Source organism: Cervus canadensis, chromosome 13, assembly GCF_019320065.1.
Source record: "Cervus canadensis isolate Bull #8, Minnesota chromosome 13, ASM1932006v1, whole genome shotgun sequence".
In the NCBI taxonomy this organism is placed as follows: Eukaryota; Metazoa; Chordata; class Mammalia; order Artiodactyla; family Cervidae; genus Cervus; species Cervus canadensis.
In genome coordinates, this window is record NC_057398.1 from 46,542,301 (window position 1) to 46,568,230 (window position 25,930).

The 25,930-nt window shown below is 39.8% G+C and overlaps 1 protein-coding gene across 1 annotated transcript in view; it reads left to right on the forward strand.

Moving 5' to 3' along the window:
• Positions 1-12,668, forward strand: part of DESI2 (desumoylating isopeptidase 2) — a 43,392-nt gene extending 30,724 nt beyond the window's left edge. The window contains exons 3-5 of the mRNA XM_043485337.1: positions 1,241-1,334; positions 2,833-2,974; positions 10,951-12,668. Of these exons, the coding sequence (XP_043341272.1) occupies positions 1,241-1,334; positions 2,833-2,974; positions 10,951-11,184 (470 nt within the window). The 3' untranslated portion in view covers positions 11,185-12,668. The remainder of the gene's footprint in view (positions 1-1,240; positions 1,335-2,832; positions 2,975-10,950) is intronic.
• Positions 12,669-25,930: the final 13,262 nt, after the last annotated feature.

Here is a 25,930-nt window from a genome sequence, read left to right on the forward strand (position 1 = left end):
CCTGCAGAAAGTCATACGGCTAATTAACAAAACTAAGACTTGAACCCAAGTATTCTCATATACTAGTCCATTATCCTTTTATCTGCCTAATCATTGTTCCTATTCATAAAATGACTTAGGAATAATTAGAAACATGGTTCAAAAGAGCAAAACCAGAACCAACTGCATCCCTAAAAGTGAATTATTGCTTCTTGAATAGATGAATAAGTGGGCCTACAATTTTACTATAATTGAGAAAGTTAAAAATCAAAATATGATTTTTCCATGTCTAACCTTATCTACAGTGTTTTATAAAGTTCTGTTATTAAAAAGTTGTATGTTTCAGAATTAAATGCTTTCTTATTCTGCATTATTGTTGTTTCTTCTGAAAGATCTGAATCAAAAGTAAACTTAGAATTGCCTTATTCTTTTCCATGCTTTGTTCTAAAACCTTTAAGATTATATTTAATAAATTTAAGTGACAGTATTAATTTAAGCATTTGTTTAGAATTCTTTAAATAAGACTACTATGATTTTCCACTTAAATATCAAAGCATCTCATACCATAATTGTCGCCAGAAATTTTATTTCCTTACTGATTTGAAACCATTCTTCATTTTCATTCTGGATAAGAGTTTGTATCTAATCAGTCTGGATGTACATTCACTATAATACAAGTTGCTGTCTCCTAGCTTAAGGATGTGCTGTGGAGTGTGTGTGTCTGTGTGTCAGTGGTAGTGTATGTTAATTTTTCAGCTTATTTTTTCTTGAATGAGGGGGACTGAATTCCAATTTTCTGTTTCCTAATGTTTCATTCTTAATCAGAGATAAACCAAGAGTCTTAATCCCAAGAACCTTGAAAACTCATTGTTATTAGACAGTTTTTCCAGTAAAATGCAAGTTTGAAATTTGACCACTTTAATTTTTAACGGCACATCACTGAACTGACCACCTACGTACTCTGGCGTTATAGGGAAACAGGAACTTCTTTCTCTTTTGAGTGTTAGGCACTCTCCTCTAGCCATTATAAAGTAAACAGAGAAGTCAGAATTACCTTTGAGCATCTTTTATTAGAGTTTCAAGTCTTGCGTCAACTGTTCTATACAAGTAATAGCTAAATGAGATATTTGTGAAAGCATTACTAAATTTAAAAATATTTAGATGGTATCATTATTATCTTCATCATTTATTAAATCTAATTCAACATACTGGTTAAATTTTATGTGATAAATACTAAAAATCATGAGTTTTCTCTTTTCAGAATTTGCTTATGGTGGCCATCCTTATCCCTTTTCTGGAATATTTGAAATTTCCCCAGGAAATGCTTCTGAACTAGGAGAAACATTTAAATTTAAGTAAGTAGGGAGGATAATTTTTATTACACTGTCTTAGGTGCCAAAACTTGTATTCAGGCATACAGAATTCATTCTGTAGATTAAAAAAATATAGGAAGTTAAAATGTTTCTTCAATGTTGTTTTAGTTGCTAATGCTTTAAAAACAAATCTAAGTTGTGTAAAGATAGTAATCAGCCAGATAAAGTGCCTGAAAGAAGCTAGTCTGTTGCTCTTATTGAGGACCCATGAAAGTTATTTTGTCTACTTTACAAATGTTTTTATCTTGATGTAAGATTCTGCTTTAACAGACTTTCCTATCTAATGATTGCTTCCCTCAGTCTCCTGTTTGGAGGGAGATGGAGGAAAGATGAATTGTGACCTACCTAACACTCTTAAAAATCTCTTCATTTTCCCAGTGAAAGGGACAATGTTTATAAACTTGAAATAACTAAAATAATCTGAATAGATTAGCCGAGAAAGTATTGTTAAGGTATTATATGCACTGATAGACCTAAAATGTATGGATATGAGTGTACTCGGGAGCCTTGGGAGTAGTAAAAAGCACTGAAAACCTACTGCTAATGCTAATAATCAAATTGTCGTTCCTTAATTAAGTTTTATATTTAAAGTGATATTTAGAATCTTAGTTTCAAGGAGCTTTAAAGAAACTTCTAGGCCTATAATGGTTGCCAAGTGAAAATAATGAAATGAGGTTATAACACTGAAATTCAATATAAGGCTATACCCTTTTATCACTACTAAGTTAATGGTTCTCTTAGCCTATAACCAATTTGAAATATTTACACACGTAAGTGCTATAATGCCAGCCTGAATCCACCTGTTAGGTCTCCCATTTGTCAAAACTCCTAGATAAAAGGATTTTCTGAGTGTTGTCAGCTTTCTTGGATTCTAACTTGTATCTGACTAAAATTGTACTCTCTGTTGAATAATGTCTATCGCATTTCAGGGTAGTAGTTTAGGAGCGGTGGGGGGTTGATTTGTTTTTTGGTTTGGTGTATTGTTTAGAAGGGGTTTGTTTTTATGATGCCTTTTTTTAAATTAGTCATTTGACAGTTGACTACAGCCCAGTGGCTGACAACTTAACAGATGATTTTTAAGTGAGAATATGACCAGCCATTTGATGGCAGCTGTAATTAAGCAAGAATATTTGCAGCATGAATCTGGTGCTCTAGTAATGTAAATTCTAATACAATAGTAATAAAAATAACTGTGATATTACATTTTTAATATAATACTGTTTAATAAGGGAAATGACTTCTTTTGCATTTGTATTATTTAGAAGTGGTATACCTAAGAGTTTATTGCTTTTAAAAAGTAGAAACTAAAATAATCAGATTATTAAAATACCTCATTTACTTTTTAGTCATAACATTAACCCTGCTTTGTTAAACATCCATCATAATATTCCTGGAAATAAGCATTTCTGGAAATAAGTCTTTAAGCATGCCTATAATATAACTCACACAGCTATATTCTTTTTTTTTTTTTCTCTTTAAGAGAAGCTGTCGTTTTAGGGAGCACTGACTTCCTAGAAGATGATATAGAAAAAATTGTGGAAGAATTGGGAAAAGAATACAAAGGCAATGCCTATCATTTGATGCATAAAAATTGCAATCACTTTTCTTCGGCTTTATCAGAGGTAAATTTTATTCTAAAAGTTCTTCAAATAAATAACATTTACTCATATACTTACTGCCCCACTATATTTAGCAAGTTATTTTTTCTGTTTATTTACATTATGTAATATATGGTATTTTATTTCTTTTCTGTGACTGTTTCTTAATAGTGACCTTTCCAAAGTTGGTAACTTTAGAGTCAGCACAGTTTGGGGTTTTTTTACGTTATGCATTCAATTTTTTAAAGTATTTTTATTTTGTTTTGGAGTATAGCCGATTAACAGTGTTGTGATAGTTTCAAGTGAACAGCAAAGGGATTCAGCCATCCACATACATGCGTCCATTCTCCTCCAAACTCTCCCTCCCGTCCAGGCTGCCACGTAACATTGAGCAGAGTTCCCTGTGCTGTAGGAGGACCTTGTTGATTATCCATTTTAAATACAGCAGTGTGTACATGTCCATCCCAAACTCCTTTACTATCCTCCCCCTCTCCAACTCCCAACCATAAGTTCATTCAGAGTCAGCACAGTTTTAAATTATAATTCTAGTCATGATCTAGCAAGTGTGTAGAGTGAGCACAATAATGAGTCGCTTCTTATTCTAATTTATTTTATTACAGCTTTATATTTTCACTTAAATTAATGCCAAGGGGATTGGGGGAAAAAAATTATAAAAAAGTAATGCCTAAGTGACTTCCACTTCTTAGCCAATAGGATTCCTCTTTTCCTAACTTTTAGTTGCCAACTTGAACTTTTTTCTGGCTCTTACTTATTAGTAAGTGATTCATTTCTCCTATCTAGAAATTTTACTCTGCCAGTCATCACACAGGTACTTACTGCCTTCCCAGTTCTTGGGTGCCAAGCAGAAAACCTAAAGTAGATCCAAATTAAAGGACCTTAAAAAAGAAAATGGAGGGAAGAAAGTTAAAAGATTATAAAATAAGGTCTGGAGAATTAAATCGCACTTGAAACCGCTTCCCAGCTTTCTGACACTTAGCAGATGGTCACAGTGGCCACTTCGAGTACCACAGGAACGGTGAAATCTGTAAAGGAGAATATGGGCTGCAGTTTCAGTGACCTTCTCTGCAGAGCTGCTTAGCTAGCTGGCCCTTTCACTGCCCTCCTGGCTTCCACAGCAGAGCTTTCAAACAGGGCTACGCACACTGTCGCTGTCCCTCTCCAGTTGTTTTCTGAGGACCAGTGGCGTGTTTGTAACATACACGCCATGGATGTTGACTGAAGCGTGTTGGAGGTGTCCCCAGAAAGGGGCTTGTCCTCCATCGGGACCATCTGAAATTGAGCTGCTGACCAGCTCTGTATTTCTCAGACAGAGACGTTGCATTCCTGACTTGGTGATTATTGCCAAAAGCTGCAGGTTAGGGGAGAGCACATCGCCAGGCCTGTGACCCCTCCGCCCTGTGACCACCCCTAACAGAACTTACTCTCAGCCCCATCTTGGGGCTGTTTCGGTGCAGGCCCCTTCATGAGTATCAGGGGTGAGTATCAGAATTCATTGCAGTTTGCAGCAACGCAGGGCTCACCTAACTCTGCTTTTCTCCACCCTGTCTCCTGGAGCACCCACCTGAGTAAGGTAGCTTGATTACCACATGCAGCCATCCCCAGAATCAGAGGGATCTTTTCTAGACCATTCTCTAGATAAATGACCAGGAGGAAAGGAGGGGTTGGCTACATAAACCCATTTTGAAATTTTCTGGAAATTCAGAATTTAATCCTGACTGATTGCTAATGTAATGCATCTAGCTGGTTAAATTATATAAAAATGTTTCCTCTGAAAACTCTTCTGTTTCTCATATATACTTCCCTTCCAAATCCAAACAAAAGGTCTGGGGGAGAGTAGGGTATTCTTTTTTTAATATCAACTTACGATTGCTGAATGTGACATACTGATTTTGTAACAACAGCAGCAACCAAAGAAAACCCTGGCCCCTGAGGAGGCCAGGATGGGTGAAGCCATTAATAATCTTTTCCCTCTCCCTGAGGAAGAACTTTTCATTCTGCCTGCCTCAGCTGCTGCAGGCACCTTGAGTTCAGACAGGCCGCTGAGCTTGTGATCACAGTGACAGCATTGGATCAGGGAGAGCGGAGCGTGGCCCTCGCTCCTGCCCTCCCCGCACCGAACATGAGCAGATGTCTCCCACACTCACGAGGCTGATAACCTCGTGTCGTGGACAGACAGACAGAACTGCTTGGAACTGAGTGCCTTCAGGCTGTTCCTCTGAAACCAAGATGCAGCTCATTTTTCAGACTAGATTAGAAACCCTGGAGCAGAGGGCCCTGTCCATTTGGGCTGCTGCGACAAAATATTGTAGACTGGTGGCTTGTAAACAATAAGAATTTATTTCTCCCAGTTCTGGAGGCTTGGAAGTCCCAAGTCAAGGAGCTGGCTGACTTCAGGGCCTGGCGAAAGGCCTGCTTCCTGGCCTCCAGGCCGCCTTCTCTCTGTGTCCTCAGCAGGCAGAAGCAGTGCAGAAGCTCCCCCATCTCTTCTGTAAGGCTGCTTACACCGCTCCTGACCTGATTACCTCCCAGAGGCCCCACCCCCAAATACCAGCACAGTGAGGGTTACAGTTGCCATGAAATTTCGAGGGGATACAGATGCTCTGTCTGTAGCAGGCCCATGGTGCTCCCCACAGTGAGAAACCCCTTGAGGGCCTTGTTAACCCTGTGCTGCCTGACTAATGTTTGCCCTGCTTAGAGTGCCCTGACATCGTAAGCTTAGCTTCTAGTGGTACCCTCTGGTGTTTTCCTTCTTCTGGGCACACCCTGACTATCCTGACATTGCTTCAGCCCTGAAAAGCTTTCAGGTCGGCTTCAGCTTACTGGCCAGCATTGTGCAGTTCCTAAATGGATACCTTAGACCAGATGAAGAAAGCTTATACTGAAACTTAAACTTTGATGGTTTCATGGAGTTTCTTTCAACTGGCTAAGTCTGGCACCCCTCAAGAGTGCAGCTGAGCTCAGCACTTCAAGTTGGGCTCAGTGCTGCAGGGGGTCCTTTGATCATTTCTGCTGTGACAGCTTGGCTGAGGGGTGAACGGTGCCAGAAAAGTTAACAAAGCAGCCCGGAGACTGCTGTCCTTAAAAACGCCTGCATGCAGAGTCATCCTTGGCTGCCTCTGAGAACTTGGTTTTCGGGAGGGTCCCACCTGCCCCAGACTCCCGCAGGTTAAGGGCTCATGTGCCTGAACTGTCTGCGTGACGGTGCGCCTTATGCTAAAGCCCTGCTTTGGTTCTGGGAGTCCACAGTTTTAAGTGCGTGCTAGGGACGGGGCCTGTGTGACCAGGCCTATATAACCTGGATGTTAGGTCTCTCGTGCTCCCCTAGAAGTAAACATTCCACGTGTGTTGCCACAGCTGCTTCTCCCATGTGACTCCACGATGAAGAGGACCTTTGAAAGCTTGTGCCTGATTTCCTCTGGACTTTGCCCTGTGCCTTTTTTCTTGCTAATTTTGTATTTTTTTTTACCATAATAAATCATAGCTGTGAATACAGCTATATGCCAAGTCTAGTGAGTCCCCTCAACAAATCATCCCGATTTGCCTGATAGAGTTCCCTATCATTCTCCAAAGGTAACAGATCTTTTCAGAATGTAGTATAACTATAGATTTCCACCCCTCCCCCCGCCCCAGATTTTAAAATAATCGATATATTTCAGTTCAGTGCAGTTACTGTCCTTGTCCTGTTTTTTATCAATGGGATTCTCTTTAAGTCAGCTTCTGAGTCTTTTCATATGCTAATTTTTAAAAAAATTTTTATTGGAGTTTAGTTGCTTTACAACGTATGTTAGTGTCTGCTGTACAGTGAAGTGAGTCAGCTACACGTGTACACATCCCCTCTCTGGGTTTCGTTCCCGTCTAGGTCACCACAGAGCATTGAGTCGTGTACTCTGTGCTATACGGTAGGTCCCACTAGTTACCTGCTGTGTACATAGTAGCGTATATACGTCAGTCCCAGTTCATCCCACCCTGACCTCGTTCATCTTTAGTAGCCTTCTTGGTTTTTGGTATAATGAAATATTCCAGGCTCATCTATGTATTTCCTACCTCAGAACTGTTTCCTTCTAGTAAATATTTAGAAATCTTAATCTGGGCATTAGGGTTGCTCCTTGCTAGTGCGTTGGTGATAGTTTCTAGATTTTTTTTTTTTTTCCTGCAGTAGACAGAGCTAGGACTTTTTTTTTTTTTTTTTTAGGACTTTTTTTTTACAGATTCGTTTCTCAGAGAAGGCAATGGCACCCCACTCCAGTACTCTTGCCTGGAAAATCCCATGGACGGAGGAGCCTGGTAGGCTGCAGTCCATGGGGTTGTGAAGAGTGGGACTTGACTGAGCAACTTCACTTTCACTTTTCACTTTTGTGCATTGGAGAAGGAAATGGCAACCCACTCCAGTGTTCTTGCCTGGAGAATCCCAGGGATGGGGTCACACAGAGTCGGACACAGCTGAAGTGACTTAACAGTAGCAGTGGTGTTTCAACTTAAAATTCAGGCTATAGGATTTTTACTTAACCTTATCAATAGTATATCTGTACTTTGCCATGCCAGGTATAAAATCCCGTTTCTCAACAATAACATAATTACCCATTCATCTTAATCCCTCTATACCTAAAGCAACCTTAGAGGAGTAGTATAACCTCTGCCACCAACAATATGACTACTGAAAAGTAGAAGTTTTTTGCAGTTCTATTTTTATAGTATCGCTCAATAAAAGTAACAGTGTTTTATAGTTAGTTGAAATAATTTTTTTTCTTGTGTGGTTATGCCACTAGTTTGCTACACAGGGTCCTTGTTTCATTGATCCTCTTTTTGGTTGGGGGGTGCTTTTTTGTTTAATTTTGTGTTTATAAAGTCTTTTCATAGTTCCACAGTCAAATGTGGGAGAAAGAAAAAACAAAATGTGTTCATAGCTTTCTAACTTCTCAGTATCCACTCCCCTCCACCCTTCTTTCTTGGCCTCTAGAACTGTAAGAGAAAAAAGTGGGTTGTTTCAGCCATTGAGTTTCTGATAGTTTGTTCACGTTGCCCCGGGGAACCAGTACAGATGTTGGTGCCTAGAGACGGCCACCACTCTAACAATACCTTTACCAGTGTGCAGTTGGTTTTAGAATTAGGTGATTGGTAAAGGCTGGAGCAATAATGAGTTTGATAGAAAAAACCTGGATTACCTTGAACAAACTTATTAGAAATATTGAATATATAGATATTAAAGGTGCTGCTGGTGAGGGCTCAGAAGGAAATAAGGAACATGTTATTGGAAACTAGAGGAAAGGAAATCTTTGTTATATAGTGACAGGAAGCTTCACTGAATTTTGTCCAGCAGTTTTGTGGAAAGCAGAACTATAAACATTAAACTTGAATATTTAGCTGATGACATTTCCAAGCAAAGTGTTCAAGGTATTCTTTCTGCTTAAGCACAAAGGAAAAAAAAGAAATGAACAAAGAAAGATAAAATGAAGAAAGAAAAGTTAAGCGACAGAGGAGTCAGAACTTAATGATTTGGAATTGTTCAGCCTGTCCGGGTGGAAAAGATGGTAAAAGTAGGGGCTTTTCTGTTAGGAAAGCATATTGTAGAGAGAAGGCCCAAGGGTGTGACTGGGTAACTTGCTGCTGCTGAAGAGATTAAAGATTCAACTCCTGGATCCTTTCAACCATCTTGAGAAATCAGGGATAGAAATGGAATCTTCCAGGAGAGATCTGTAGAGGAACCTCATAGCTCGTGGAGTGAATCCCATGATGTACACAGGAGACTCAACATTTTTGAGGTTGTTATGTTAGTAGAAACACTGCCAGCTTGAAATAAAAGGGACAGAGAAAGGATAAAATGAAAGATGACTCTTGGATTCTATAGGCAGGAAACAGGCTTGTGAAAAAGGATGATTTCGTGGGCCCAGACAACAGAACTGAGGACCACAGAGGATTAGTCCCAAGCCTTGTAACCTAATGGAGGTTGCCCAGTCAGATTTTGAAATTGCTTAGGACTAATAATTCCTTCCTGCCTTCCATGTTCTCCCTTTTAGAACGGGAATGTGGATAATTTACTCTGCCTATCCACCATTATATTTGGGGAGCATCCTATACACACTTTTCTCTACTTTTTTTTTTTTCACTTAACATTATAGCATGGAGTTTATTCTGTAACAGCTGAATGATCCTCCTTGTTTGGATGTGCCAAAATGTCAGTTTCCTATTAATGACATTTGGGTTATTTTTAGTCTTTGGCTATTACAAACAGTGCTGTAATCAATAACCCTGTGCATACCTCTTTTCAGTAAATTCTTAGTAAGAGAGATTACCAAATTCATGCTTAAATGCAAAAGTAATTTTGTTATATGAATCAAATATTTTTTTATCACTTTTCACAGTAAGAAATATATTTTATATCATGATCTAGATATGTACACATAATTAAAACAAGGATCCAAAAAATAAAATAAAGCAAGTATCACAGATACCCTATTATCTTCAGTTTATTTCATTTTAAGAATTCAAGTTACAGTGCTAAATGACCTACTTATGAATCTTGACTCAAAGGTTAATAAAAGACATTGGCTTGACTGAGGATCTGCACACATTTTCTGAAAGAGCCACATAGTAAATATTTTAGGCCTGTGGACTACTATTCCTGGATTCTACTCTGTCTCTGCCATGGTAGCCCAAGAAGCATAGGCCTTAAAAAAGTGAAGGGGCATGGCTGTGTTGCAGTAAAATTTTTATTTCTAAAAACAGGTGGCTTTAGCTTACAGAACTCTGTTTTAGGTTAATCTAGCCAGCCCTGGATGTTGAGATGAAGTCAGCTTCCCGTGAAGTACATTCATACATGGAGAAATAAAATCAGGATTTAGGAAGGAGAATGAAGAAAACCACTTGGATAGTCAACAATGGCTTGTTACATTAACCTAACTATTCCTAGTCACCACTTCTGTGATGACCTTCAAATATACAAATCCCCCTAATTATGTCTTGGGTGTAAAATGTAATGGAATACTTGTTTGCCTGTGTTTTTTAGAATAAGCAGATAGGAATGGAATAATACAAGGTCATTGCTCAGCTTTCCCCCAGATCTACTTCATGCACATTCTTCAAGTATGTTTAAGTACTGTCTGCCTCTCACGGCTTCCAGGCAGTGTAATCAAAAATGATCAAAACTTTCTACTTTCCCCCCAGTGAGACCACCCTCTAGCTTTGTAGTTAAGACAGAAACATAGTGTTTAAATGAAGCCATTAAGGCATAGGGCTAAAATGTCACATTGCTTGATTACAGGTGCCAGCTTATTTACATTTTAGCTAATTTTTGGACATAAGATACTTTGAAACCAATGAAGCTAAACTAGCTGATACTTCACTTCTGGATCATAATTATAATGATTATAATCTTTGACATGATTGGAAGCAACACCACCACAGGGACAAGAAAGCATGGCCTAGTTAAGCCCAGTTTCGACTGTGGAAGGAAAGGAGGGTAATAAAGTTAGTATTATAAAAGACCTAGTTCATACCATTTGCAGTTGGAAAAAGATGAGGCTTACAAGTTCTTTTTTTTTTTTTTCCATTTATTTTTGTTAGTTGGAGGCTAATTACTTTACAAACAAGTTCTAAGGATAAGGATGAGAACTGCCTGGAGCTCCTGTTACTTGAATAATATTTTCTTTCACACATCTTTTCTTCTGTGTTCAAAATACTTCTACAAGCATCTCCAGACAGTAAAGAAAGGAACCAAATGGAATTAGCTTGATTTTATAGATGTAAAAAATAAGCAGCTTAACAAAGTTCTTCAGAAAGGAAGGGACAGAGCTGACCATAGGGAGACCCAGGCCTCTGAGTTAGGGACCGGCTTGTCATCAAAGGCTGGAGGTAACAGCACCAAAGGATATGGAGCAGTGGCTTTTCTGCGGATCCGCCTGCCTCCCTGACCCTCCACTCCTTGGCAGCGGACCAGATAACCTCAATCTCTCACCTAATGCTACGCTCCTTCTCCTTTGTAGATTCTCTGTGGGAAAGAGATTCCTCGCTGGATCAATCGGCTTGCCTACTTCAGCTCCTGTATACCTTTTCTACAGAGTTGCCTCCCAAAGGAGTGGCTCACGCCCGCAGCCCTGCAGTCCAGCGTCAGCCAGGAGCTCCAGGACGAACTGGAGGAGGCAGAGGACGCTGCAGCCTCAGCTTCCATGGCCAGCACCACCGCAGGCTCCAGACCTGGGCGCCACACCAAACTATAACTGTCTCCAAAGTCACACATTCAGGACTGTCTGTGGCAGTTGACTATCACTAGAGAAAAGTAAAAGAATAAACGTCCTTTGGATATTTTGTATGCAAAGATGGCTCTCCCCCAAATCCCAGTTTTTCAGCTCAGGATTATATTTGTAATCAAAAACAAAACAAAAAAAAGAAATCACTTGGCGCAGGAGGGAGAACTTTGTATGAAGCTGCCCTCTGTTTTTTTTACCCACTTGTAAATTTGGATTTACTTCTTCTGTTTTATACAAGCTCTGTTAAGTTATGTTTACAGTATTTTGTATCACTGTTTACAAATCTTGCATGGACTCCTGCCACCATGAAAGAAGAAAATCATGTCTTCAGAACTTAGGCAGGTAATCTTTGTACACTTCTGACCCTTGCCCGAGCTACGGCACACGTGATAGGCACAGAGGAAGGTACTCATGCAGTTAGAGGCACCATGACCTGCCTGAGAACTGTCTTTCAGGTTTGTCTTTGTTCTTGTCCCCCTTTGGGCACCAGGATGCACTGAGTGAAGGAGCACACAGCCCTGGGGGCTCAGGACCTTGGTCTGCGTGAGAGGCGCCCGCGGTGCTCCAGCGCGCCTTCCTCTCCAAGTAGCACATCGCCCAGGGTCCCCGCTGAACGGTTGCTTTCATCCCAAATATCCGTCCACCTCCAGGGGGTGGTGCACTCTTGTGTCAGTCTGGCTTTGATGCCTCTGATTCTGTAAGTAAGATGTTTTTCGTTAAAGATATTCTTGCTGGCAACAAGTGTTTTTGCACATGCACTGGGGGGGCTTCATTTTTATTTTAGTATGTATCAGTATCCTCCCTGCACAGGATTTTGTACATGGGGCAGGAGTATCCTAAGTGGTAGCCTTCTGAGTAGCAGTGTGAGTTGACATTCAACTGCTTTTAACTGTTCAGGCTACTTTTATACTACATCTTGAAAACTAGAGTCTAAACGAACACTTTCTGAAAAAGTGAATACTTGGATATTTTAAGCATTTTATGTTCCCTACCAGAAAGACTATTAGTTTGTTATGGGAGTAGTTTCACCTCATAATAGAAAGCCTAGTCTCATTGACCTCATGTGGAAAACACATATTTATGTGTCTTAGACTTCCATCTTTTTCTGTTCTCCCAAATGTATGTGTCTTACATGACCTACTCTAAAAATGAAGTTGTCACCCCAGGTATGTCCTCATTAGCAAGGAATCTGTCTGTTCACGTCTACTCCCAGTTTGACCCTTGGATGTAAGAGCCAAGTCATTACATGTCAGATTCAATTTTTCTGCCTTAAGAATGAATGTCCTATATAAAATATTGGATGCAGTGTGTAAATTATCCAAGGCAGTGACTTCAGCTTTATATATAGTTAGTTTTAAAATCATCTACATTTATTTAAACTTCTAGATGGGATTGTTTGCTATTACTCTTTGTAAAGATACATATCTTTCAGTAAACTACATTTTTAACTTTTCCATAAGCTGATTTTGAGTCGTTTTATCAAATAAAGCACACCCTGTTCATAGGGAAAATAAACCTTGGGTTTGACCTGAGGAAGATGAAGCCACTTAACCTAATCACGCTTTTGACTGTTCTGCTTCTGGAGAGGAAAGCCTTTATGAGTTATTCTCAGTTCTTTGGGAGGGGCAGAGCACTTGTTTTAAGAGATGGGCCAGAAAGGAATATATGATCTTTATGAGACGTTGACTCGGTTCAGGTCTAAAAGTGAAATTGAGAATAAAATGCAAAGACTCTGATAGGGAATCAGTTCACTCAAAGAAGAGTCCTGTCCTAACCTAAAACTCAGGTTAGTGATAAATGTTTAGTGCAGTTTGCTTGGGATATATATTTTTTTTAATTTGGTGGATTCCAGTTTTTTTCTTATCCATTCAAAATGTACACGACTTTAAGTCCGTGCTGCTGACAGCCGTGGAGGGGTGGCCGTTGCTGAGGCGCTTCTCGGTGAGCAGCCAGGAACCTCCTCCTTTGCTCATCCAGATTCCAGCACCTCCGCACACAAAAGATTTTATTGTGATTTTGTTGTATTTGTTTTCATCTGCAGCAGCTGGGGTTTAAAAATAGTGTAAAGGGTCTTAGTAAAAATAAATAATGGCCTAAAAGGCCAATTATCCATAGAATCAGCAGATGAAATTCTGGACATGAGATTGTTGGCAGTCTAATTGTACTTGAGGTTGAGAAAATAAGTGTCTTTAGAAAATCTCATTTAAGTCCATTTGTTCACTGCAGTTCAAAATTGAGGATGAATTTAATTAACTAGCATTTAGCCACCTTCCCTTGCCCTTGAAGGAAAAGCCTCTTGTTCTCAACCTGATCTCTGTTAAGAAAAATCCTATATAAAAAATCAGGTCATTAAGATACATGTGATACGATGGCGTCAGATGTTCTCTCTGTAGCTGTAACCAAGTGAAACTCATTTCTCATGGTGGGTTGGGCAGTAAAAGTGTTAAAGAGGGTCGGGAGCTGCTGGTTTCTGCTGTTTGTTCTCAGTGCCCTTTGGTTTCGGTTTTTTTCTTTTTCTCAACCCTAAGAAGGGGGCATCAGTTTTGGAAAGCGCGGCCTGTGGCGTGGTAGAAGGCGGTGATGCAGCAGTACAGAGAGCCTCCACTTGATGCCTGAAATCCAGCCCACTGTTGCTCTGACCCACAGCAATAGTGCAAGTTACCTTCACCAGCATTTGTACAGAGCAGGGAATTCTGGTTTTCGCCAATTGATAGCATTGTGTGTATGAGGAGATTCAACCCTACAGACAGCTGCGGGACTCTGTATCCATGGCTTCTTTCCATCACAAAACGGGTAGAAACACGTTCACTGCTTCAGGGTTCTAATCTGTGTGTCGTCTAATGGCTCCATTTCTATAAGATACTCTGTAATTTTGATACATGCTGTATTTTCTTTCAGTGACTAAGTTTAAAAGGCGTGGGTTCTGTTCAGCAAATTGGCCATACTGCCACTGTACCCCTTCCCTTCAGTATGGTTTAGCAGCTCAGTCATTAGACTTTCATTGTCTACCCAGTCAATATGCATCTTCACTGTTTGAAAGGTGTTAACAGCAGTTGGAGAATCTTCATGAACCTGAAGATTTATTTCTTGTGAAGTTGAATGCAAATGTACTGTCATTCATAGTGTTTATATGAAAAAATACCAGGAATCTTCACTTTTGCTACCTTGATATAGCATTGGGCTATCATGTTAACAACATTGAAATACATCAATTTATTAAAAAATACTTTTATAAGAAATGTTTTATAGTGCTTTCTGACCTCCAGAAGACTGAAAATGTTATATATTTGTGGGGGGGTGTACTGTTTTTATTTACATTTTTTATTTTTATTTTTTTTGTTTATATAGTTTTAAAAGCTACACTCTATTTACAGATTACAGGTACTTCTAGATGGGTGGGGATAAAGGTCGGGCCCCCGCTATCCCTGAACACACTCCGCGTCTAGAAGCACCTGGCTCTGTCCCCGCGTTGGAACAGTGCATTCTGTAGTCTCTCTTACACCCAACAGGGAGATTATTTGTAAAACCCAAGAATCCCGTCTGCTCTGCAGAGACATAGTCCACCCTTCTCCATTGTATATTCCTCTTGTATTTGCTTGTACTTTTACTCCCATGTATTCCTGCTGAACTTCAGGTCCATAGACCAGCTCCTTAACAGTCAAAGCATAACCACACATGCTCCCAGGCAGCAGTGCCAGCCCCGACTTCTGGCGGATGGAGGCAAAGCTGGGGAGGGAGAATATGCCCCCTTGTCTCCGCCAGGAGTGCAGGGGAGAGACCTGTAGGGGAATGGCCCCCACTGTCCCTCAACACACACTGCCCATCTAGAAGCACCAAGCGAGCAGCAGCCTGGGTGACTCTGCTCCTAGTTTCTTGCAAACCTGTTCTGCTCTGCACCTCCAATCTGACCCTTCCCCCGTCTTCATTTTGTACCTAGTCCCTCCACAAATTCAAAAACTTCACAAGTGGTGGCTCGGGCTTCCCTGGTGGCCCAGTAGTTAAGACCGCTTCCACTGCAGAGGGTGCAGGTTCAATCCCTGGTTGGGGAACTAAGACCCCACATTCCGCGTGATGCAGCCAAAAAAAATAATAATGGTGGCCGTTTATGATCTGTCAATGCCTGTTCACTCTCTGCTAACTAGGAATGATCTGCAACTCATTTGTTCTCAAGGACAGAAACCAAAGGGGAGCTTTCCCCCAAGTCTAAATAGGTTTTTAATAGACTACCAACTCCAGTCTGGTAAAGCAACTGGTCTTACCTGTAGAAAGGATGCCAAATACACTGAGGGACAATGGTCTTTACTCTCCCATTATCTGCTCCCGAAGTTCTCATCACCCAGATACTGACCTAGTTCTCAGGGTGCAGAAGTCTGTGCTAATAAAGAAGAATGCTCCGTGCTATGCATTGCAAGAGGTCGATTATAGAGGCAGGCAGCCACTTACTTCAGTACGGATTCTGAACCCAGAGGACTGCTGAGCCCTCTCAAGCTTGTCTCTCTGATCGTTTCCCCAAAAGGAAGATCCTCCCAAAGAGGATTATGCTTTGTTCCAGTGGGAGGTGTGAATAGTTTGCATCTTGTCAAGGCCAAGGGGAAAGCTAGGGTTAAGCAAGTGTGTGTTTAGTCGCTCAGTCATGTCCAACTCTTTGCAACCCCATGGACTACAGCCAGCCAGGCCCCTCTGTCCATGGGGATTCTCCAGGAAAGCGTACTGGAGTGGGTTGCCATGCCCTCTTCCAGGGGATCTTCCCAACCCAGGAATCGAACCCAGTCTCCTGCATGGCAAGCAGATTCTTTACCAACTAAGCCACTAGGGAAGCCCAAGTTGTTAAGCAAGGCCTGCTCTCAGTTCCAGCTCAGGAAAGCATTCATCTCACTTTGCTGTACGGTAAAAACTAACACAACATTGAAAAGCAACTCTACTCTAGGAAAAAAAAATTTTAATAAAAATAGGCCCCAAAATACGTGGCCTCGGCTAAAATATGGATTTGAATTTGCTTTTAAAAAATGTAGACATATTTGTAATTCCACCACACTGTTTATGTCAATAAATAATAACTGTGATAAAATATTTCCTTCAGGGAGTAAGAAACTAATAGGTCAACAGCAGAGAAAAATTGTTAAATACCAGAGAATAATGACCTAAAATACATTAAAGCTTGAGCTGAACATGCTTCTTAAATAGTTAATGTCCAATATTAAATGTTTTATTTAATTGCCCATTGTTTGATAAATATTAATATAAAATATTAAAACCAGTGACCAGTAAGATAAAACAACATGTATTATTTTAAAATGTATTATAAATATTATAACCCGGGTTGTATGTATATGCTTTAAAAGTTTTGAGAAAACACTGAAAAAAAAATGACCTTTAAAATTACATAAATAAATTATGAATAGTATATTTTAAAATTGGAACATAGCAATAAAATTTATGATCCTACAGATCATTAAAAAAAATCGGGCAGTTGACCTCGGTATTGGGGGAGGTTCTTCTGCCCTTGTGTTTCTCCTTTCCTGTCACACAGAACACCCTACTGGTGACACTTCTATCACCAAATGTGTGGGGGTTTTCTCCAAACCTAGCAGTTCTCCACGACACGGGCTGGTGGGTCTGCAACTCAATTCTGACACTATCTGCCTGGAGAAGGCATCAATCCCACAGGTTAAGGGCTCAGTCCCACTAAACTGCCCCCCACATCAGATGCCAGTCACTAGTAGTAGGGCCCCGGGTTACCCACAATTTCTGTCTGACTTGGCTACAAATCAGAGGTTCCCACAATACCCTCCTTGAGTTTGATTTGCTACAGTGGCTTACAGAACTCAGAGCAACACTTTCATGTACCAGTTTATTAAAGGATATGATTTAGAAAGTACAAATGAACAACCAGATGAAAAGAAACACAAGGTGAGGTCTGAGAGTATCCAGGGCACAGGGGAGCTTCTGTCCCTTTGGAGCTGGGGTGCATCACCCTTTTGGTATGTGGATGTGTTCGGCCACCTGGAAGATCTCCAAACCCCATACTATTGGGATTTTATGGAGGCTTCTTCATGTAGGGATGAGTAAGTATTAACTCCATTTTCAGCCCCTCTTACCTCTCAGAGGCAGGGATGACGGGAAAAGAGTCCAAGCTTCTAATCATGGTTTGGGGCTTCCCAGGTGACTCAGTGGTAAAGAATCTACCTGCCAATGCAGGACACACAGGAGACGGGCTTGATGCTTGGGTCAGGAAGATCCCCTGGAGACGGAAATGGCAACCCACTCCAGCATCCTTGCCTGGGAAATCCTATGGACAGAGGAGCCTGACGGGCTACAATCCATAAGGGTCGCCAAGAGTCAGACCCAAATGAGCAACTAAGCATGCTTGCAGTCATGGCTTGGTCTTTCTGGAGACCAGGAGCCATAAGATGCCCACCCAGAGTGGCCTCGACAGAACAAAATCTTCTCCTGGTGCTCTTTTCACTCAAGAATTTACAAGGGTTCTAAGAGCTCTGTTCTTGGAATCGGGGCCAAGGAACAATACATACATTTCCTATTATCTCACAACTTCCAATTTTTCAGCCTACGTACTCATCAGAGCTTGAAGCCAGAGTCACTGTCCATGTTACAGTGGGAAAACATCCTTACTGTTTCCAAAAGCCAATCCTTTATCACTAGATCCCACCCTCTCATCTCTCAAGGCCTTGCCCCAACTTTACTTCTTGTCTCCTTTGAAACATCAGTTTCCTTTTCTCCACTGGATCATTCCTATCAAGCATAAAACATGTTCCATGCTTTCTCAGCTAAAACCAACAATCCAGGACAAACTCTCCCTTCACTTCTCATCCCTAGCAGGGCAACTTTTCCCGATTTCTCTCCACAACAAAAGTTCATGCACCTTCAAGTCCCATTCACTCATAAATAATATTTTGGCCTACATACATATATATTTCAGCCTGAAAAATAATGAACACCTCCCTGTACCCACCACCCAGCTTAAAAAAACAGAACATGAGCAGGAAGCTCCATCTCCCTCCAAAGTCACTTCCTTGTCCCTCCACTGAGGGGATGACCACTATCCTGAACCATATGTTAATCATTCCTGTTTTTAACAGTTTTCCATACCCAGTTAAGCATCCCTAGACAGTATATTATTTGGTATTACCTATTTCAAAATTTCTTATAAATGGAATCACTTTGTATATGTTCTCCCGTGATTTAAAAAAATTTTATGTATTTCTTGAATTCGTGCACATTTATGTGTGTAGTTATAGTTCACGTTCACTGCTATACAGTATTCTGCTGTATACCTATACCACAGTTTTATATATATTCTACTTTTAATGGACATTTGGGCTGTTTACCGAAACAGCCCTAATGCTCTTGTGAATGTTGTTTAAGACATACCCTCTGCTCAGATAAAAAGGTCCCTCTAGGGGTGGAACTTTGAGGTTGGAGGGAACATGGGGGAGGGTTTCCCCTTATCTGGGAGAGGAACTGCAGAGTTGGAGGGAATGTGCACATCCAACTTCATTAATTTTTAGGGGAAAGAAAATATACTCTTCTTACTGCACTTTTATTAAATAAAATCTTATTCAGCCCTCTCTTCATCTACTAGTCAAACAGAGCTCCACAGGCTAGTTATTCTCTTATAATATCATATAATGAAATTTCAGAGCCTGGGCTTGGAAAGTATTTTTTTCATTATTCAGAGGTAAGAGCTGTGCTCAGCTCCCACACAATCCCTAGGAAGACAACACTCAGCATCACAAAAGTCATTCAAAGGATCTGCTTGATTGGTTAAGAACCTTCAACAGAATGTGTCTTGCAACTCAGAGCAGCAGAGTCTAGATAGACTTCTCTGACTAGAAATTGTTGCCACATCCTGTGACGATAACCACTATGTGAAAATAACCTCCAAAGAAACCTATATTTGGTTGTTTGTCTTACTTAATTCACTGACAATTATAATGTTGTAAGTACGATCCCAGTATTCCTAAAAGTTACAATACTTGAAAAAAAAGCTTCTCTTACAGATAGGAAGAGGATCATGGCACCTTTTTCCTATGAGCATGATGGAAAAATCAAAACCCCCCTGCTAGATACATTATTTAACAAATCATCTGAAAGTCCTTGTATCATCTTGTCAACACTGGGCACCAAAATTGTTTTTCAAGGTGGCCATAACGCTCTGCACTCCCACAAGCAGAAGACTTTCATTCCTATTGCCCCACACCCTTGCCAATATTTCATGTTGACTGACTCTTCAGTGTTTGCCAATCTGGCATAAAGTGGTATCGAGCTATGCTTTTAATTTGCATTTTCCTGACTATTAATAAGATAAGAATCTTTCTATGTCTCTGGGACTTTTTTTTTTTTTCCTGTGACAGTTCTGTCCTATCTTTAGCCTATTTTTTAAATATTTATTTTGGCTGTGCTGGATCTTCGTTGCTGCTTGGGCTTTTCTTTAGTTGGAGCAAGTGAAGGCCACTCTAGTTGTAGCAACAACCTTCTCATTGGGTGGCTTCCCTTGTTGCGGAGCACAGGCTCTAGGGTGTTTGGGCTTCAGTAGTTGCGGCTCCTGGGCTTTCGAGAACAGGCTTAGTAGATGTGGTGCGTGGGTTTAGCTGCCTCCACAGCAGGTGGGATCTTCGCAGCCCAGGGATCGAACCTGTGTCTCCTGCATTGGCAGGCGGATTCTTTACCACTGAGCCACCATGGAAGCTCCTAGCCTATTTTTCTATTAGGTTATTTATCTTTTTCTTACTGATTTGTAGAAAATATTTACATAGTCTAACTGTTACTCTTTGACAATTCTATGTGCTACAAATATTTTCTACCAGTTTGAGATTTGTCTTTTCACTATCTTCAGCGTAAAACAAGTTTGTTTAATAATAATTACTAATTATTAGTAATAATATTACTAATATTATTGACTACACAATAATATTCTCTGTGGTAGATAGTTTTTGAATCTTAAGAAATCCATCTCTCTACCTAAATTGGAAAGATATTCTTGTACATTTTCTTCTAAATATTTTAATGTTTCCTTTTTTAAGACTTTAATCCAACCAGAACTGATTTGGGTATGTGTGAGTTATCTTTTTTTCTGTAAAGATAACTATTTGCCCTAACACAATATGCTGAATAGGCTATCCTTTACCCACAGATCTACAAGTTCCATTTCCATTACTCAGGTTTCCATATATATGTGTGTCTGTTTCTGGGCTCTCTAGTTCCATTGGTTTATTTACTAGCTCCACTAATGATACACTGTCTTAATTACTAACGCTCTATAATAAGCCTCAATATGTGGTAAAGCAAATTTTCCCATCTTCTTCTGGAAGTTATTGGTTATTCTTGGCCCTTTACTCTTCCATGTATATTTTGGAATCAACTTCTCAAGTTACATCATTTCAGTTCAGTTCAGTTGCTCAGTCATGTCCGACTCTTTGCAACCCCATGAATTGCAGCACGCCAGGCTTCCCTGTCCATCACCAACTCCCGGAGTTTACTCAAACTCATGTCCATCAAGTCACTGATGCCATCCAGCCATCTAAGTTACATACCCATGTGCAAATCCTATTGGAATGCATTGAATTTATTTATCAATTTGTAAAGAACCAATAGCTTTATGATATTGAGTCTTTACCTAAGAACATGATATATCACTCCATGGATACTGATCTTCAGTGTCTCTCGATAAAGTTTTATAATTTCCTCCATACGGGGGTTTATTGTATTAAATATTTGGTTAGCTATATCCCTAGGTTCCTTGTATTTTTTCGTGCCTGTGTGATATCTTTTATTTCCTAATTATATTTTGACTCATTTTTCACCATATGTAAAAAATGCAGTTCACTTGGTTCAAATTTACTGAAAAACTGATCAGAACAAAGAGTTCCCATATACTCTTCCTCTCACATGCACACTTTCCCCTACTATTAATATCTTATATTAGTGCGGCACACTTGTGAACTGATAAACTGATTAATACATTATTATTAACTAAAGTCCATTTACATTAGGGTTCACTCTTGTACTATTATACAAGTATTGTTATTGTTCAGTTGCCCAGTCACGTCCGACTCTTTCCAACTCCATGGACTGCAGCACGCCAGGCCTCCCTATCCCTCACCATCTCCCGGAGTTTGCCTAAGTTCATGTTCGTTGCATCGATAATGCTGTCCAGCCATCTCATCTGACGCGCTCTCCTGCCCTCCATCTTTCCCAGCATCAGGGACTTTTCCAATGAGTTGTCTGTTCGCATCAGATAACCAAAATACTGGAGTTTCAGCTTCAGCATCAGTCCTTCCAGTGAATATTCAGGGTTGATTTCCTTTAGGATTGACTGGTCTGATCTCCGCTCTACACATAGATGACAAAAATCTCTTTCTTTATCCCTGTTATAATCCTTGTCCTAAAGTCTACTTTGGTATTAATATAACCACACTTTCTTATGGTGAGTGTTTTTTATCTTTTCCATCCTTTTATTTTCAATCTGTGTGTCGTTATGTTTAAAGTGTTTTTTTTTTTTCTTTTTTACATACAGCATATAATCGAATCTTACATTTTTATCCCAGTGTGACAATTTCCTAGACTGGAGTTTTTTGACATTCACAGGGAATGCAAATATCAATACAATTTCATCTAAATCTACCACTTAGCTATTTTTTAACCACTTGTCCTGTGGGTTTTTGTTTTTTGTGTGGTTTTTTTTATGTTTGTTTGGTTTCTTTATTCATTTTTCCTGCCTTTTTTTGAGGATTTATATAGAATATTTTAATAATCTACTTTGTCTGCTTTATTAGTCTTTGTTAGTCTGCTTTATCTGTCTTTGGATTTTTTTTAAGATTATTTTTCTAGGGCAGTTTTAGGCTCATATGTCTTTGAGTTTGTTTTGTTTCTAGTGATTGCTCATGGTTTACAACTCACATCATTAACTTATAACTATCTACATTCAAATAATAATATACCACTTCGCATATATTGTTGGAAACTTAAAATAGGATACTTCAATTTCTTCTCTCCCATTCTCTCTGCTAGTTTTCATACGTTTTAGATTTGTACGTGTTTTAAACCACACAGTACTTTGCTTTTGCTTTAAAATGGTTATTTTTTAAAGGAACTGTTAAATGACACGGGGTCTTCATAACCCCATGGACTATAGCCTATCAGACTCCTCTGTCCATGGAATTTTCCAGGCAAGAATACTGGAGTGGGTAGCCATTCCCTTCTCCAGGGGATTTTCTTAACCCACGGATCGAACCCAAGTCTCCTGCATTGCAGGCGAATTCTTCACCATTTGAGCCACCCAGGCAGACATTAAATGGCAAAAAAATGTTTTGAAACCTATCCACATATTTACCATTTCCAGGGTTATCTGTGTAGATCCAAGTTTTCATCTGGCATCATTTTCCTTTCACACGAAGAATTCCTTTAATGTTTCTTGTGATACAGTGGTTTTCTATAGTTTTCAAAATCTTGAAAAATTTTAGTCATTATGTCTTCAACTACTTTTTCCTGCAGTCATTCCCTTTGACTCCCCATCCTTTCTTTTATCCTTCTGAAACTCCAGTTATACATGTGTTAACATGGTTTGGTATTGTCTCTAGGTCAGATGCTCTTATCATTTTCCTGGTCTTTTTGCTCTTACCATTTTCCTGGTCTTATTTACTTTTATGCGAATAGTTCTATTACTATTTGTTGATGTTGATTGATATTTTCTTCTGCAATGCTTAATCTGGTATAAATCCCAAAAAGTGAAATATTCATTTAGTATATTATATTTTTTAATCTCTGGAGATATTCCACCTCTCCTCATTCTGTTCATGTTTTCCTTAAACTCCTTGAACATATTTATTTTAATTATATTAAAGTTCTTATTTGCTAATTCTATCATATCTTTCTTTTATGGTTGGTTTGTTGTTAAATTCTGTCTGTTTTTATTGCCTGGTTTTTCTTCTGATTATGGGTCACATTTTTCTGCTTATTAGCAAACATAATATTTTTTGATTGAATGCTATATATTTCAATGTTACACTCCTGAGGGTCTGTATTTTAAAGGATGTTGAGGGCTTTATTTTTTCTGGCTGTCAATTAAATAGTTTGCATATCAGTTTGATATTTTCAAGGCTTGTTTGTAAGCTTTTATGGCAGGTGCACAATAGCCCACGCTCTTGGGGTGATTCAGCCATCCTATTAAGTGTGACCCTTCAGGTCTCACTGTGGAATACCCCAGATGATTAACAAAGCCTTTCTAGTCTGACTGGGCATTCTTATGTTTTTCCTGATCCTAGACAAAATGCTTTCAGCTTTTCACCATTAAATATGATTTTTTTGTTCAGTCCCCTCAGTTCAGTTCAGTTCAGTCTCTCAGTCATGTCTGACTCTTTGCGACCCAGTGAATCGCAGCACGCCAGACCTCCCTGTCCATCACCAACTCCTGGAGTTTACTCAAACTCGTGCCCATCAAGTCAGTGATGCCATCCAGCCATCTCATTCTCTGTCGTCCCCTTCTCCTCCTGCCGCTAATCCCTCCCAACATCAGGGTCTTTTCCAATGAGTCAACTCTTCGCATGAGGTGGCCAAAGTATTGGAGTTTCAGCTTCAGCTTCAGTCCTTCCAATGAACACCCAGGAGTGATCTCCTTTAGAATGGACTGATTGGATCTCCTTGCAGTCCAAGGGACTCTCAAGAGTCTTCTCCAACACCACAGTTCAAAAGCATCAATTCTTCAGTGCTCAGCTTTCTTCACAGTCCAACTCTCACATCCATACATGACCACTGGAAAAACCATAGCCTTGACTAGACGGACCTTTGTTGGCAAAGTAATGTCTCTGCTTTTAATATGCTATCTAGGTTGGTCATAACTTTCCTTCCAAGGAGTAAGCGTCTTTTAATTTTATGGCTGCAATCACCGTCTGCAGTGATTTTGGAGCCCCAAAAAATAAAGTCTGACACTGCTTCCACTGTTTCCTCATCTATTTGCCATGAAGTGATGGGACCAGATGCCATGATCTTAGTTTTCTGAATGTTGAGCTTTAACCCAACTTTTTCACTCTCCTCTTTCACTTTCATCAAGAGGCTTTTTAGTTCCTCTTCACTCTCTGCCATAAGGGTGGTATCATCTGCATATCTGAGGTTATTGATATTTCTCCCAGCAATCTTGATTCCAGCTTGTGCTTCTTCCAGCCCAGTGTTTCTCATGATGTACTCTGCATATAAGTTAAATAAGCAGGGTGACAATATACAGCCTTGATGTACTCTTTTTTTCTATTTGGAACCAGTCTGTTGTTCCATGTCCAGTTCTAACTGTTGCTTCCTGACCTGCATACAGGTTTCTCAAGAGGTGGGTCAGGTGGTCTGGTATTCCCAGCTCCTTCAGAATTTTCCACAGTTTATTGTGATCCACACAGTGAAAGGCTTTGGCATAGTCAATAAAGCAGAAATAGATGTTTTTTCTAGAACTCTCTTGCTTTTTCAATGATCCAGTGGATGTTGGCAATTTGGTCTCTGGTTCCTCTGCCTGTTCTAAAACCAGCTTGAACATCTGGAAGTTCTCGGTTCACATATTGCTGAAGCCTGGCTTGGAGAATTTTGAGCATTACTTTACCTGCAATTGTGTGGTAGTTTGAGCATTCTTTGGGATTGCCTTTCTTTGGGATTGGAATGAAAACACCTTTCCCAGTCCTGTGGCTACTGCTGAGTTTTCCAAATTTGCTGGCATATTGAGTGCAGCACTTTTCACAGCATCATCTTTCAGGATTTGAAATAGCTCAACTGGAATTCCATCACCTCCACTAGCTTTGTACATAGTGATGCTTCCTAAGGCCCACCTCAGTCCCTTCAGTCATGTCCAATTCTTTGTGACCCCATGAAATGCAGTATGCCAGGCTTCCCTGTCCTTCACTATCTCCCAGAGCTTGCTCAAACTCATGTCCATTGAGTCGATGATGCTCTCCAATTATCTCGTCCTCTGTCGCCCCTTTCTCCTTCTGCCCTCAAACTTTCCCAGCATCAGGGTCTTTTATGCCCTTTATTATACTTTAGTATGTTCTCTCTCTACCCACTTAATGGAAAGTTTTTATAATAAATGGATGTTAAATTTTGTCAAAAGGTTTTTCTGCATATATTATGGTAATCATATATTTTTTGTTCTTAAAATTATTAAGGTGATGTATCACACTAATTGATTTGCAGATACTGAACCATCTTTGCAGCCCTGGGATAAATCCCACTTGATCATGGTATAAGATCCTTTTCATATATTGTTGAATTTGATTTGCTAATGTTTTGTTGATAATTTTTGCCTCTATGTTCATCAGTGATATTGGCCTGTAATTTTCTTTTTCTGTGGTATCTTTGTCTATTTTTGGTATCAGGGTGATGCTGGCCTCATAGAATGAGTTCAGAAACATTCTTTTCTCTACAGTTTTTTTTTTTTTTTGAAGAGCTAGAAGGAATGGGTGTTAACGCTTCTCTAAATGGTAGTAAATATTTGTGAAGGCATCTGGTTCTAGGTTTTTTTATTTAGGGGGAGTTTTTTTTTATTATTCAATTTTATTACCAGTAATTGGTTAGTTCATATTATCTATTTCTCCCTCTAGTAGTCTGCTGTTTCACTGTAACTTGTCTGGGTAGAGGTGATGTTTTATTTACTCTGCTTGAGAGTCTTCTGGCTTCCTGCATCTGAAAAGCAATACTTTCAACAGCTTTGGAAAATTCTCGGCCA